This window comes from Mytilus galloprovincialis, chromosome 5, assembly GCF_965363235.1.
Source record: "Mytilus galloprovincialis chromosome 5, xbMytGall1.hap1.1, whole genome shotgun sequence".
NCBI lineage: Eukaryota > Metazoa > Mollusca > Bivalvia > Mytilida > Mytilidae > Mytilus > Mytilus galloprovincialis.
Genome location: NC_134842.1, coordinates 98882369 through 98897444, shown reverse-complemented (window position 1 = coordinate 98897444; position 15076 = coordinate 98882369). Strand labels below are relative to the sequence as shown.

Below are 15076 nucleotides of genomic sequence, written 5' to 3'. Positions count from 1 at the left end.
TTTATATATTAAAGCTACAGGTTGACTTTATAACACAAAAAAATCACAGTACTAAAAGATGAAATATATGGGTCAAGTGAAATACCTATCTAATGAATCACAAAAACAGAGAAGTTGTGTTCGAATAGCTATTTTTTTACTGAAAGTACTTGACGACAGTCTTTCAAGTTGGATGATGAAAATGCATATCTTCGAAAAATTCTAATTTTTTGTGTGTGATTATTAGGGTTTATAGTCTTCATACACTAAAAAAATCTAGTCTGCCCTTCCACGAAATATTTAATCAAATTTTTTTTAAATGTTTATGAATTTTCGAAAATTTCACCTGACAACCGATCAGACAATAGTTTTTAGTTGAATCAATGCAGACAAGATTATTAACTGATTCTCATTAGCTAGTTGATACATTTGTCTTTTAAAATACAACTGACATATAAGGATCGTAATGGTGCAATGTGGATAAATTTATCGGTTTCCAAGAGCAATATTGGTAGCGCGTCATCCCTACAATGGCTTACATTTCTACGATTGTGAAAATGAACTGGCGTAATGGGGAGATAATTTTGACGAAGTAGACTCCTGACTGTCTTGTACTTGTCTTAATAAATATTTTTTGGTTTGGTTGTTTTTTTTTTGTTTTTTTTTTATAACATTGTGTCTTAATCATATTGAATCACTTGTAATCATTTGTATGTAATTAATGTTGATTGTTCTGCTCCTTGTGGGCGCTTTGATTAGCAATAAAATTTGAATTCGAATTTGTAGTCTCTACATATTCATGCGCCTAAATTATTCTATAATCAGCTGACGAAAGTTTCTTTTTATGTAGAAGTTTTAACTCTGAAATATTTGTCACATAGGCTGTTTCTGCATGTCAGTGATTTGTAAACTCAGACGCATCATGATTAGTTTGGGAGTAAATCATTCTGAGTTAGGTTTATTATAAATGTTATAGGCAATCTCAAATGCATAACCTGCAACATTTGAAAATACAATACGATACTATACACACGTCCAAAGAACGATAACGCTAATTATATATATTTCTACTATCAACGCATCCATGCCAAGAAATTGCCTCCGTTGAAATCTTGCAAACATCCCATAGAGCAAATTACATAGATGATTAATGTTGACCATTTGGTATATGGTCGTGTTCTAAGCGACACGTACATGCAGGTCATGCATGTACATTAATTTGTTGAATGAAATCGAATCTTTAACTACTAATACTACTAGTAATAGGTGCCGTAGGAAGTCAACAGGAATTTTTAGCGAGAATTTCTTGGCATGTAACAGATTGAAAACTCAGGGTCAGAATTTATAAAACAGACAGGGGGCAGTCGCAAATATTTCATGTATATTATAAACACAGAAAAGGTTACCCCGTCACCCTTTGCCAAAAAGAAAACCCTCCTTCTTTTTTTTCCATGTGACTTCGGACTGTATGTTTTGAATTGTAGTTTCACTTTCCATATTCGGTATTCATTCTAATGTAAGCTCCATGTGGTGCACGAATATTGTATCTTTGAGTTAATATAAAAAAAAAGATGTGGTATGATTGCCAATGAGACAACTATCCACAAAAGACCAAAATGACACAGACATTTTCAAATACAGGTCACCGTACGACCTTCAACAATGAGCAAAGCCCATACCGCATAGTCAGCTATAAAAGGCCCCGATAAGACAATGTAAAACAATTCAAACGAGAAAACTAACGGCCTTATTTATGTAAAAAAAAAACAACGAAAAACAAATATGTAACACATAAACAAACGACAACCACTGAATTACAGGCTACTGACTTGGGACAGGCACATATATCATAAATAATGTGGCGGGGTTAAACATGCTAGCGGGATCCGAACCCTCCCCCAAACCTGGGACAGTGGTATAACAGTACAATATAAGAACGAACTATAAAATTCAATTGAAAAAGGCTTAACTCATCAGATGGATATAATACAGGTGGACGTTAGGCTATTGCTATCAGTTCGGGCGGAGACTCCAAGCAGACAACATGCATGTTTTATAACGCAACTGTGTATTTTCTAATTAAATGAAAAAAGTTGCCGTTCCGGTACATGAATAGATCGGTTAGAAAGCAAGGTTTTAATTTTAATTATTTTGGAAAGCTTAATTTGAGGGTTGAAATCGGAGAGCACGTAAAAAGGGGGACGGGTTTTTCCACAGGGAATATTTGTTTCTAATGAACTCTACATTCGGAGGGTTATTTTTTTTTTTAATTTGATTAAAAATGGGAAAAACAAATGTAAGGTAAATTGTGAACGGTCTTTTTTCCTTTCTCCCGAGGGGAAATTAGCTTATAAATCTGGTTTACTGTCAAACCCGAGCACATGTCTTTCTGTTGTGTCTGTCATTAGGTGGCTGTATTATTGACGTTTTCCCATAATTTCAGATTGAAGCACAATGCACACGTACAAATTGTTTTAGAACATGACATTAAAGTTTTATGTCATGCATAAAAAAGTAAAGAAAAGCAAAAAAGAGACTCAAAGAACTAAATACAAAAAGACCAAATGATCTGATTTTCTGTACCTGTAATTTCTTAACTGAAAAAAAATGTTTTCACTGGGAATGCTCGAGCTGAAACCTACACTTTTCAGTTTGGCAAGGGCAATACTCTGTTTTTAATTTTGTAATTTTTGCGCATTGATCGTTAAAGACCCTGTCAGTGGTTCAAGGTATTGCTTGCCAAAGACAAGTCTACTAAGTTAACGAATGGTGCATTCGAATAGGGACTGCTTCATTCCTTCTCAGAAATTTTGCAATCTTTCGACATAGAAAACACCCATTTCTGTTTAAAATAGATATTTTACATTATAAGGTGTCGACTGTAAGTTAGTAATGGAACTTGAACAACTTTGAAAAGTTAAATTTGTTATATTACAGATAATAAAAGTTTATAAATGTTATGAGATTTAAACAAAAGGTTGCCACATATGATACCATATGATGGACACACTAACCTTGAAAGTTAGTCCCCTTCTATATGTTGCCTTATCATTGGAAATCTTAAATATCGTCTCATGATTTAATGCTTTCCCCTAAAATATCCGACAACATTTTTAAATAGTTTTTTTCAAAATTATCCTTTTCTTCTAGTTATTCAAAATTATTAGAGGTTGAGCTTTTTCATGTCCAGTGGCACATATTACACTGTTATCCGAAATAATCGTTGTACGATGCTGGAAAATTACTATTGTCAAATTAAATTTCAAATAAATGGATTCGTGTTTAACAAACCTATAATCGATCTGTGTGTGAAACGTCTAAAATGTACAATGATTGATGTAGTCATTGTTGGTCTTTAAGCCACATTCCTCATTATTTGCTGTGTCATAGCGCCCAGCCTTTTTTCACAGTAGAAAATTGGAACGGCCGGAGAGAACCACTGACCTTCGGCAAGAAAATTGTCAATCCTAGTCAATTAAGATTGGAGTCGAACCAAGCTACCACGTGTTGGGTTCAAAAGACACTTGTTTCTCACTTTATCCAGTTTGATTTGATATATAGTTTTGTTTTCTATTATTAAAATTGAAGAAACCAAGACTTTTGAAAATCGAAGATGAAAATGAAGAAAAAAGGGAGCCGAGTGCATAGTTCTTTCAAACAAATTCTTTTATTGAAATTTGCAGGTGGAAGATAGGTCCGCTGCTGTATGCCCTGAGGTAATCGGTGCTCCCAGGTAACCGGGGAATTGGTCATTGATTATTTCGCACGAAAATATAGTTCCTTATGTAGATCAATCTTAATACCACATTGTAATGTGACTTAATACCAAAACCAATGTAATTAAATAATGTCTTCATTCTCATTATAGAACTTTATGGATTGTTTATGTTATGAATGTGTTCATGTGAACTGACTGCATTGGAGATGAATTGGTTGAATTTTAAGGTTGTTTTTTTGCGGGTGACCTCAGGTAACCCCCGTAATTAAAGAATAGTAAATACTATGCTATGATATATTTTATGCTGCAATAAACTATTTTTTTTCATTCTGAATGTAGAACTTCATGGAGCCTGCATAGCTTATGTCATATATTTATTAAGATAAGAATTGAGTTAGATAAGTTATTTTTCTTGTTTAAAAAAAAATAAAAAAATTGGGGGTTGGGGTTACCTCAGTTATCCATGTAAGGAAATAATAATAGATACAATGCTAGGGTATATAATTATTCTGTAATAAATTAATTTCTTCATTTTAAAATGTAGGACTTCATAGACGTTGTATTGTTTGTGTTATGTATTCTTTAAGGTGAACTGAGTTAATTTTGGGTTAAATGGGTTATATTCGGGTTTTATTTTTTGAAATTCAACAAAAGACGCACCCAAGATTTGATAAACCAATCGTTCTTTAATAATAATACAAACATTAGAAGATAATGTTAAAAAGCATAATTCAACGAAAATCTTTTGATACAAGAACTTATCAAAGACATTTACATTGTCAATCAAGAAAAGTGCTTCTGATGCATAAAATCTAAAACGTGATGTTTTCATTTTTAAACAATTAACGAGCTTTTTTCATGATCGATTCATTAGCTGCTATTTGCAACACATTTTGGAACTTGGGGGTCCTCACTGCTTGTCAACATCGTACTTTATTCGGCTCTCGTTACTTTGTTGATTCGATCGTCACAGGTGGATCTTTTGTAGACGAAATACGCGTCTGATGTTTAAATGTTATTCCTGGTACCAATGATGTCTCAATTCCTTATGCCATTATAACAAATTTAACTACCTGCTGATATAAATTATTTGTTTCTTTGTTTTATTAAACAACAACAAATGGTTAAGTATACAAATAGGTCAAACAAATTGTGAATGTCAAACGAAAAAATAAAAACATACCAAAACTCCTTTCTTTCCCCTTAAATATAGTTCAGTATACAACAAAAAATTTAACTATTTGTTATCCTTTTTAAAACTGTACTCTTTAATTTTTCTGCTGTCTGCTAACGCTTTGATTTACTTGCTGTTTTGATCCAGGCTGCATATGCCATGGTTGCTGACTTGAGTTAGCATTTGACATTCCGCTATGTTCTTGACTTTCAGGTCCATGCAACACTTGACCAGGAAACTGCCATGGCATCATTTGTCCTTGCGGGTTTGTCATATAATATTGCTGCTGATATCCTTGTGGGTATAATACTCCGTTTTGATTAACATTTGGTCCTTGTAAATGTGTGACGGTATGGATTACGCGTTCTTGTACTGGGTTAAATATTACCACAGTTTGCTGCAAAAAAAGTTTCTTTAGTGAATGTCCCTAATTTACATTACAGTACATGAAGGTTAGAATTGTGCTACAATACAATGTAGAGGTATATCCTGCCGAACTTATTTTAACTATTTAGCTAATACTGAAAAGGACCACTGCCCTTTCCTGTATCTTGATATCTATATCTATAACGGGAAGCTTTATACCAAAATTTATGAAAAAAGAGATGATTTTTCATTTCCTATTTTTAATTATCCATTTTTAGATGGTGACGTTCCTTGTCACCATCTTATGGTGTTTATATATCTGAACCTGTTCTTTGGCTCGTATATGTAACAACGTATTTGATTTCAACAAAAGAAATCTCTGTATTACTGATAAATTATACACCAGGGTTTTGGCTATCATTAACTGGTCCAAACATTTACTAAGTTTTATCATCAGTACAAAGACATCATTCGTAACTATAAATAAACATGCATATATCTTATACGTTCAGGTATTTCACATTCACTATTGCATGGTAATATTCTTTATAAAGCACAAAATGTCAGCACTCACCTCAAAAGCTAACCAAACTTTTATTCGGAAGGGACATAGTTACGATACTGTTGTTAGGTTATTCAGGATATTATGACTTATTCAATGAAACATTTCAGGAAGCTTTCGTTATTATGTCTTTGATTGAGTCAAGCCATTTCAATTTATATCTTATAGTGTGTCTTTCTATGTTGTGATGTTACACAATTGTTTCAGAGAAGGGTGAATCTTGGTTCCTATTAATAAGTTTAAACCCGCAGCATTTGTTTACACCTGTCCTAAATCAGGAAACTGATGTTCAGTAGATGTCGTTTGTTGATGTGGTTCATGAGTGTTTTCGTATCTCGTTTTTTTAATAGATAAGACCGTTGGTTTTCCGCTTAATGGTTATACACTTGTCGTTTTGGGGCCCTTTATAGCTGATGTTCAGGGTGAGCAAATGCTCCGTATCGAAGACCCTGCTTTGACCTATAATTGTTAACTTTTACAAATTGTGACTTGGATGGAGAGTTGTCTCATTGACACTCATATCACATCTTCTTATATTTACTAGTAGTTAAAATCTGGAGCTTTTACATGTTATATGAAATGCAGGTATAATAAGAGAAATAAAACGTCACTGACCTGATTGTTTGGTAACATTTGTGAGCAGCAACAACAATAGGTGGCCGAGGTAATGGATACTATCATTTCAATAGCAGCACATGTGTCGATGATTGCTGAAACTGCTACTATATATCCATTGTCTCCATCCTAAAGGAACAAACACAACTAACTGAAATTAAGTATGTCACAGAAACAGGCAATACGGAAAGAGGAAAACTAGAATTCACGCGTTGTAGCTGAAGCATACAGACACTAGTAATTCAAGATATCGTGAAACAAGAATTATATGAATGACAGATCGGATGACTGCTAACACACTTTAGCTTATCATTTAACACATTGCAATAAATCAATTTGAAATTATTTCCAATGACGCTGTCTTCAAGATCTGAACAGTGTTTATTCGTTGCAGACCATCACTGTTAACTACAGAAAAATATGAAGTAATTATTTGCACATGTTGCAGTGGTTTTTGTAATGTTTGTTAGAAAAATGGACGGACACAATGACGTCATTGTTGTGGTATGGGATACTGTAGATAATTAACCATGAAAATCCAAACTTTATCTGCCTTTATCTATAATACTAAAATAACGAGGTCCAATTTGTCAGCCGTCATCACGTAAAAACGACAAATCAAAGAATTCAACTTTATATATAACTAATATAGTACAAAGGTGTAGATTAAAAATTACACCACTCCAGGCCCTTTTGTTTTCCACGTAATTAATATGGCCAATAATTAAGAAGTTCCGGGTCGAGTCCGATACCGATACCAATAGTATATTCACCTGTTACTTATTACCTTATCTGTACGTTCCGCATCTGACAGGCGCACCACCAAACGGTGTATTCAGGATTTATATGATTTGTTGTCGGCCCTGAGGTTGTTGGTCTAGAGGTGGAATTTGTTGGACTTAGGGATACGGTTGTTGGTCCCGGTATTGATGATTGTGGTGTAGTTGGAGGCATTCCCCTTGACAAAACTTTGGCTAATGGTTTTGTTGATTTCTGAAATATAGTAAATTTTTATTTAGATTTTTTTTTACAATGCCAACGTTAAACAGATTCTATAACCGTTCATTATGTGTAAAGAGAGAGAAAAAAAAAAGAAAGATCAAAACTGTTATATACTTAAAGAACAACTATCAATATTTTACCGAATACCAGTACATTTAGGTTTCGACATAGGGGTGTCACCTTATAATCGGAAACAAAAGTCTGAGAACTCGTCAAATTAATTTTCGCTAATTTTAAATTACTTGAATAAAGAGGGTATCTACGCTGTACGGTTTATTGGCGGATCCAGGACTTTTCATAATGGGTGCACTTGATGCATTGAGAGGATGTCCGCTACAGTCGTGCTTCGGATTTTTTTCCCCGAAAACAATAAATGTTTGTGAGAAATTCCATATATTATTTTTAAATAGGTGACCCCGAGCCCCCCCTAACCCCGCTCCCGACATATACATGCAGCGGTTTACGATGTCATATTGCATGTAAATATATTATTATATTATTCTGAAATATACACAAAATGTAAAAGTGAATGACTGCATGGTATTTTTTTTTTATTTATATGTCACCATAACTCAAAAGATAAATAAAAACATAAATCAGTGAAACTGATTGGTCGGAGGCGGGTTATTTGATAGGGGCATAACTCTGAATAAAAATATATAAAAGTTGCGTATTAAACAAGACGTACCCCCTCTGCGCTCCCTATCGACTCTGGTACACGTTTTTAAATAATATTGATATCTTACTATGTCGAACAGACAACGAACAACTATAGTTTTAATTGTGTTGCTTTTTGACTGTGATTATAATTATCAAAATTAAACAAAATCCAGAAATACACGATTTTCTATTTTGTATAAAATCCAATGACGTAAAAACCACATATCTCTTTATTGGTATGGTATCTTTTTCTAATAAGAAATATTTACTAAAATTAGTCGGCTTTTGCTGTACGCAGAAAACAGATCTGAAGCCTTACGTTAAGCCTTTTTCAACTGATTTTTATATAGTTCTATCTTAAGTTGTACTGTTATACCACTGTCCCATGTAAGGGGAGGGTTGGAATCCAGCTTACATGTTTAACCCCGCGACATTATGTATGTGTGTGTCTGTCCCAAGTCAGGAGCCTGTAATTCAGTGGTTGTCGTTTGTTTCTGTGTTAAATATTTATTTGTTTTTCATTTATTTTTTCATATAAATAAGACCGTTAGTTTTCTCGTTTGAATTGTTTAACGTTGTCATTTCGGGGCCTTTTATAGCTGACTATGCGGTATGGGCTTTGCTCATTGTTGAAGGTCGTACGGTGACCTATAATTGTTTAAAATGTCTGTGTCATTTTGGTCTCTTGTGGAGAACTGTCTCATTGGCAATCATACCACATATTCTTTCTTTATACTAAATCAGCAATCGCAGTTTAATTAAATTGGTAAAATTTACCTTTGATGTTGGTTTGGGTTTTGGTATTTTTGTTAACCTTTTCCCTTTGGCAGGACGTCTGATGATTGGAAGGCTAGGGGAACCTGGAAGAGGAATCTCTATAGATTCGGCTGGAGATGGGGGTGGTGTTGGTGATCTAGGCGTTGGCTCTGGTGATGTTTGGCATTCTCTCTCGTTTTTCTGCAGCACCATCTCATTTTCTGTCCCAGACCCAATAACTAGGGCAGTGCCAATTTGTTTCCTATTGCCATACTGCACCTCATAGAGAACCATGTGCTGAATCTGAAATTATTTAAAATGAATTATGAAGTTAAATATCTATGGGCTTCTATAATATAATATTAACATGCTAATATAATGTTTTTAGGGGAGAGTGTGTAGTACGCGTTAGGTTTTTTTTTTTTTTTTTTTATTAATTTTTTGGCGGGTTATCTCGATACTATAGGGATACAACTTTGCACACGACATACAGATTAGTCTTTATTTATCAATCTATCACAGATATTAGAAGCACGTCATGGTTTGAATATATTAGGACCAATTTTAGGACCGTTTTGATAAACAGGCCCTGTACATTCGATTTTTTTAATGAGTAGTAATATACCGTTGCAATTAATGTACAATTTTCCTACATGTACATGTATAATAAACGAATTTAGTAATTATTGTCATTATTGGCTGGGAATATACATATCCATCCATTGTTAAGCTGCATATTCCCGTGCACTTATTACGTATACGACTTTCCGTCCTGATTGCGCATGATATTTTTGCCACAACACGTTAATCAACCAACAAATTAAATTTGTCTATTAGAAAAATACTCAATTATGATGAAATATAGAAACTGAGAGTAAAAAGGAGATATATTCATTATTCAGACTTTATTTAATTCCATCAAGGCTTTCTAACTGATCCGTATGCAAAATGGCTTGTTTACTCAAGTTAAGATTTGTTCCGAACGGACGGATTTTTCAACACTTTCAACGATGAATTACGTTACAAAACGGAACCTTCAGTATAAGAATGTTTAGTAGTAGACAAAAGTGGACAACGCTTTCGAAAGGGGGTTTTGATCCATGAGAAAGCCACATCTTATTTTAAATTTGATCTGTAATTTCATTTACCGTTTTCAAAAGAAATCAATTGAATGGAAAATTTTACGACTTTGTGGAGATTTCTCAATTGGTTTTGAATATAACATAGTTGAAACAATACGGTTTTTTTTATGTTATTTTTTTTGCAAAACCATATATGTTTATTATTTTTCAAAGGAAACCGTCTGTATTTGTTAACCGAGTAAACTTGTACATGTATGTGTTTATTTGACTTTAATAAACTACCATCGCTAATCACCGTGACACGACTCTAATCAACACGCTAATTGGTAAAGAATAAAATCGTCGGTCGTGGATAAATAATACCATGTAACGGCGCTAGCCTGGGGTCCTGGCTAATCTTGTCAGTGACGCGCAGCTAGATTGGGTCGGATGCCAGGCTAGTAACGGCGCGCAAGGACGTATAACTAATATACGTCCTTGCGGCGCGTCATGATAATGGGAAATTGAGTTTTGTTTTCTATTTTTAAGTATCTTTCTCCTTTAGAAAATGTGTCTATAAAACTATGCAAAAAATTGTTCGAATCACTAGTTAAACCTATTCTCATGTATAATTCTGAATTTTGGTATATGAATTTTTATGAAAAAATAAAAGCTGAAAGACGAGCACAAATTAAAGACATGAGTAAATTTGATATTCTAGCAATGATTGATACATTGTAGTAGCCAAGTGGAGAAGACACATTTAAAATTTTGCAAATATATACTGGGGATTAGTAAACAATCTGTCAATAAAGCTGCAAGAGCAGGACTAGCTCAGTATTCCATAGATGTCTTTATTAAAGTCAATCATTGAAGTACTTAGCAAGAATTTCTAGTGATGAAAATAACCCTTTATTAGAACTAAAAGATAGCTTTGGAAATATTTTCTTTGAAAAATTAAAATTAACTAATGACACCAGTAAGATAAAGACAGAATATGAAATAGACAAATACATTTCTAAAAATATTTTTGAAAATAGAAAATTATTATGGAAAAAACGAGTAGGTGACCATTTCTTGGAAATAGAGAGGGGTAGATATAAAAGAATTCAAACAGAAAATAGAATATGTCAACATTGTAATATAAATGCGGTTAAAGATGAAACCCACTTTTTCTTAAAATGTAAAATTAATTAATCAGCTTGAAAATGATATAAATAATATATGTCCAGAATACTTTAAATTGTCTGAAACAGATATATTGCAATTAATTCTGTCTTCATTTGATATTATGCAGCTTACTGTTCCGTTCATTAAAAATTCATTTGTATATGATGTTTAATATGTTAATTTTTCCATTTTGTATATTGTATTGTATTGTTTGTATTTGCCTTCAACCCCTAGGGGTAGAAATGTGCATTTCATAGATAAAAAAAAAAGATAATTCTATCCAATTATTTATTACTCTAAGCACAGACATTATGCTTATCAGTGCAATAAATACAAATACATTTCTAATATGACAGCATGGCATACTACATCAGAGAAGCAAATAAACATCAAGAATTGACAAATAACAGTTTGGTCCTATGATTAAGTGCATTTATCAAGAGTTTACACAAATTACGCAAATCTTTTATATTTTCAGTGCTGAGGAGTTGCACTAATTTGAACGACAATGGACATCTATAATAATAAGGTTTCATAAACTGCCTACTTAAGTCTCTATAGCATTCACATTGTAAAACAAAATGGAATTCATCTTCAGTAAAATTCAAAGTACAAAGAGTACACTTTCGATCTAACCTGAGACTACTATAACGTTGTTTTCACGTTACAGTTTGTACGCCAATGTCACTAAAACTCGCCCGATTCGGACTAAGACCGGGGATAAATTGCCTCAAGGTGTACTGGGGTAGTACAGGGTGTTAAATGAACGTAGATAACTTATAATATAGTAGTCTCAGATCTAACTTATTTACTCACTGATAACGGCCTACTTCAACAAATAAATCATGTGAAAACTCTAAGCCGAGTTAATTACACTCTAAAATTCATGTTTAGTTAGATTATACTGTAAACAAAAATTATTAACAATTAACACTTAGATGAAATGTTCATTTGATAAAACCTTAAATAACTTCTCAAATATTGAATAAACTTGAATAAAAACAAAGAACTTAAGATCAAACAATAAATTATCTATAGAATGCATACAAACTCTCACTAAAACATCTATGACAGTTCCTGTTTTAATTATATTACAAATCAAATACGAGAATTTGAGTGGAAGAAGTTGACCGTGTATATTTGAGTTAAAAAAAAAAAGAAGAAACTATTCTCGTTTTTGTAATAGAAATTCAGTGTTACAGATTAGTTAAGTCATTGATATAAGAAAATATATAACAAAAAAAATTGTTACTAGTATTCTGCATTTTCATTGGTTTACTATTGGCGTGCGACTTTTTGTGTAAACCAATGATAACGGGAAGACCGCCCACAGATTAGGTTTGACCAATCAGATTTGGAGTTTAATTAAAGGAGTGTCTGTTTAAAGACAAAGCAACTAATCAGATATCTTTTAATTAGTTGTATGGAGACTTTTGAAGAAAAAAAAACCCACGAAATCAATTTTCTCACTTCACGAAAATTGATATCGACGAAAATAATTGAATCCACAGTATGTTACTACTGAAAAGCCGAGCCATCATAAATTGCAGTTTGCTTTACGGACAATGCTATTTTTATCTAATTTATTTCCAAAAGAGTAGAAAATGTATTTATCAATGGTAAATAACCTTATATATACAAAAGATGAATATACGAAGGGGGCAAATTGTGGATTATCCTTTGAAAAATATTGTTTTGGAAATAAATGCGATTTAACCTGATAATACGATATCTGTGGATATCTATAATAATTGTTTAACAAGCTGAAATACTAGGCAACCACGCGCGTGCAAAATCAGAATAGGAACGTTACCGATATTGTTCCAATTATCGATTGAAGATTGATAAAAGTTGATTGAGAAATAGTTAAAGGGTCCACCTCTTAAATTGATAAGGTACATTTGTAATTTATCTGTCACTCTTTATTGAAGTCTAGGCTGTCAAAGTATTATTACTTTTAAATTTAGAAATGGTTTTATTATTTGGCAATTCTGGCCATTCACAGCGAAATTTGGACTTCATTCACAAATGTAAAGGGTCTTCCCTATTTGGTTGTATATGTTGTCACTTATGCCCGGATCCTCCATATGCAAAAAATAATGATGCAATCAGCAGCACAACTACTAATTATCAAGATGTCTCTTATTATTAATTTGACACATGTTAGGTCACAAGACAATTTGCCATTGACAAGATTTAGATTAGGATGCCGTATTTATCATAGATTTTGAATCTGTCATAGATCTGGAACCCACCATGGCTGTGAGTTATACATATATACAATCAAAATTTCTTTTTAGGGAAGATTGTTGGCAGACACCTTGTAGTAATTGGTTGTGGTCCTCGTATTAATCCTATAATTCCAGCTGCCATGTTTGTAAGATTTATTTTGCAGATTTAACCAGGTTGATTATTATCTGCAAAATCAATATCAAAAACAAAAATTACTAGAACTATTCTTTTCAGATGTTTAGCTGTTTAATCAAACTTGAGAATTATTTTCAAAGGATTAAGCTAAATTTATCCAGCAGATGTCCGTGTCATTATAATTATTTACAAATATTTTCAGTCTACGTGTCCATTTATTATCAAAAGAAAAATAATAAGGATGCTTTTTATGAAGGATCTTCACCGACTAAATGACTTTATATCCTTCATGTGTTAAAGTAGCATTGTTATGTCGGCATGACAAAGTAAACTATTGTTTTACATAACAATATCGTAGAAATGAGCGAAGCTTTTTTTATGCGTCTCTGAATGCAAGGCTGAACTTCTTAGGTCTATCAGCATAAGTAAATTAACTTACTGACTCATACTGAGCCAATCACACAAAATATTCCATTGACAACCTAAGATTTGCCCTTTTGTAATTACAAAAGAAACATAAAACAGATAATTTAGTATTTCCCCTTTAGTATGCGTATATCAAGTACATGTATATGGAGTTTCCATAGTCATTTGTCAATACCTATTTCATTTATCAACGGTTTATGTTAAATGACTTACACACAAACACGATGTTGTTTGGGGATTATCTGCTGAGATAACATTATAAATCGACCACCATTGTATACAAAAAAAAAGGAAAGTCTTGTCTTATCTGTTAATAGGAATTTTGGGTATATTTGTTTATTTGACAACTTAAATTTAACCATTTTGATATAAAAAATCCTTTTACCAGCTGTTTTATACACCCCTATTTAGGAGACGATCATTTGATTCTGTTTCGGGTAAGGAAAAAATTGATTTTCTCCTAATGAATTATTTATTTTTACGTGTTGCAAGACTGCCTTTTTAAAACTTAAAAACCAAGCATTTTCACACGTGAAAAAATATTTGTCTGTATATTTTGTGAAATAAATACTCAGTTGTATTGTGTCTTTGAGAATATGTTATCATTTTATTCCAATCATTATTATACGTCCTCACAAATGTTGGCAGGAAATCAAAGGTAAATAAAAGTAGACATATAGATATAAGGTGTTGTATTCATGCTCTGTTAATCTGCTGGTGACATTGTATTCATTATTGCAGACGCTACAGCACTTATAATTGCTTCTTTTGAATTCTTCGTAACACTATATGGTAGAGTACTTTTATTTATTTTTCCTTTAGATGTAAAGTTCATCTTGACAAATGTTTGGTCTGTGATAATGTATAATAGGAGGAAATGGAAACATTAATGTTGAGGAAGATTCATTTTCAATAAGACGTCAGTGCTTGCCGATAGTAGATGGAATATTTTTCAGATCGTGATGTACTGTGGAATCATTATAATTATTCGTTGGATATCAATTTTCGTGGATTTCATGGGTAAAGTTGAACCACGAATTCATATGTTCAACAATATACAAATGTTATATAGGCTTGTATGCAGACTTTGGCAAAATGACGAAATTAAATATCCACAAAAATGAAATGTTTACTGAATCCACGAAATTAATACCCACGAAAGTAAATGAATCCACAGAATATACGTTCAAATCGAAAATTGACACTTAATGTTTTTATAC

The 15076-nt window shown here is 32.7% G+C and overlaps 1 protein-coding gene across 1 annotated transcript; it reads right to left on the bottom strand.

The window, feature by feature from the left end:
• Positions 1-7197: 7197 nt before the first annotated feature.
• LOC143074226 (uncharacterized) lies at positions 7198-9970 on the bottom strand. The gene is made up of 2 exons (XM_076249774.1): positions 8854-9970; positions 7198-7407 (listed from the first exon to the last, which is right to left on the bottom strand). Exons 1-2 carry the CDS (start codon positions 9124-9126, stop codon positions 7198-7200), a joined length of 483 nt encoding a protein of 160 aa, XP_076105889.1. The 5' UTR covers positions 9127-9970.
• Positions 9971-15076: the final 5106 nt, after the last annotated feature.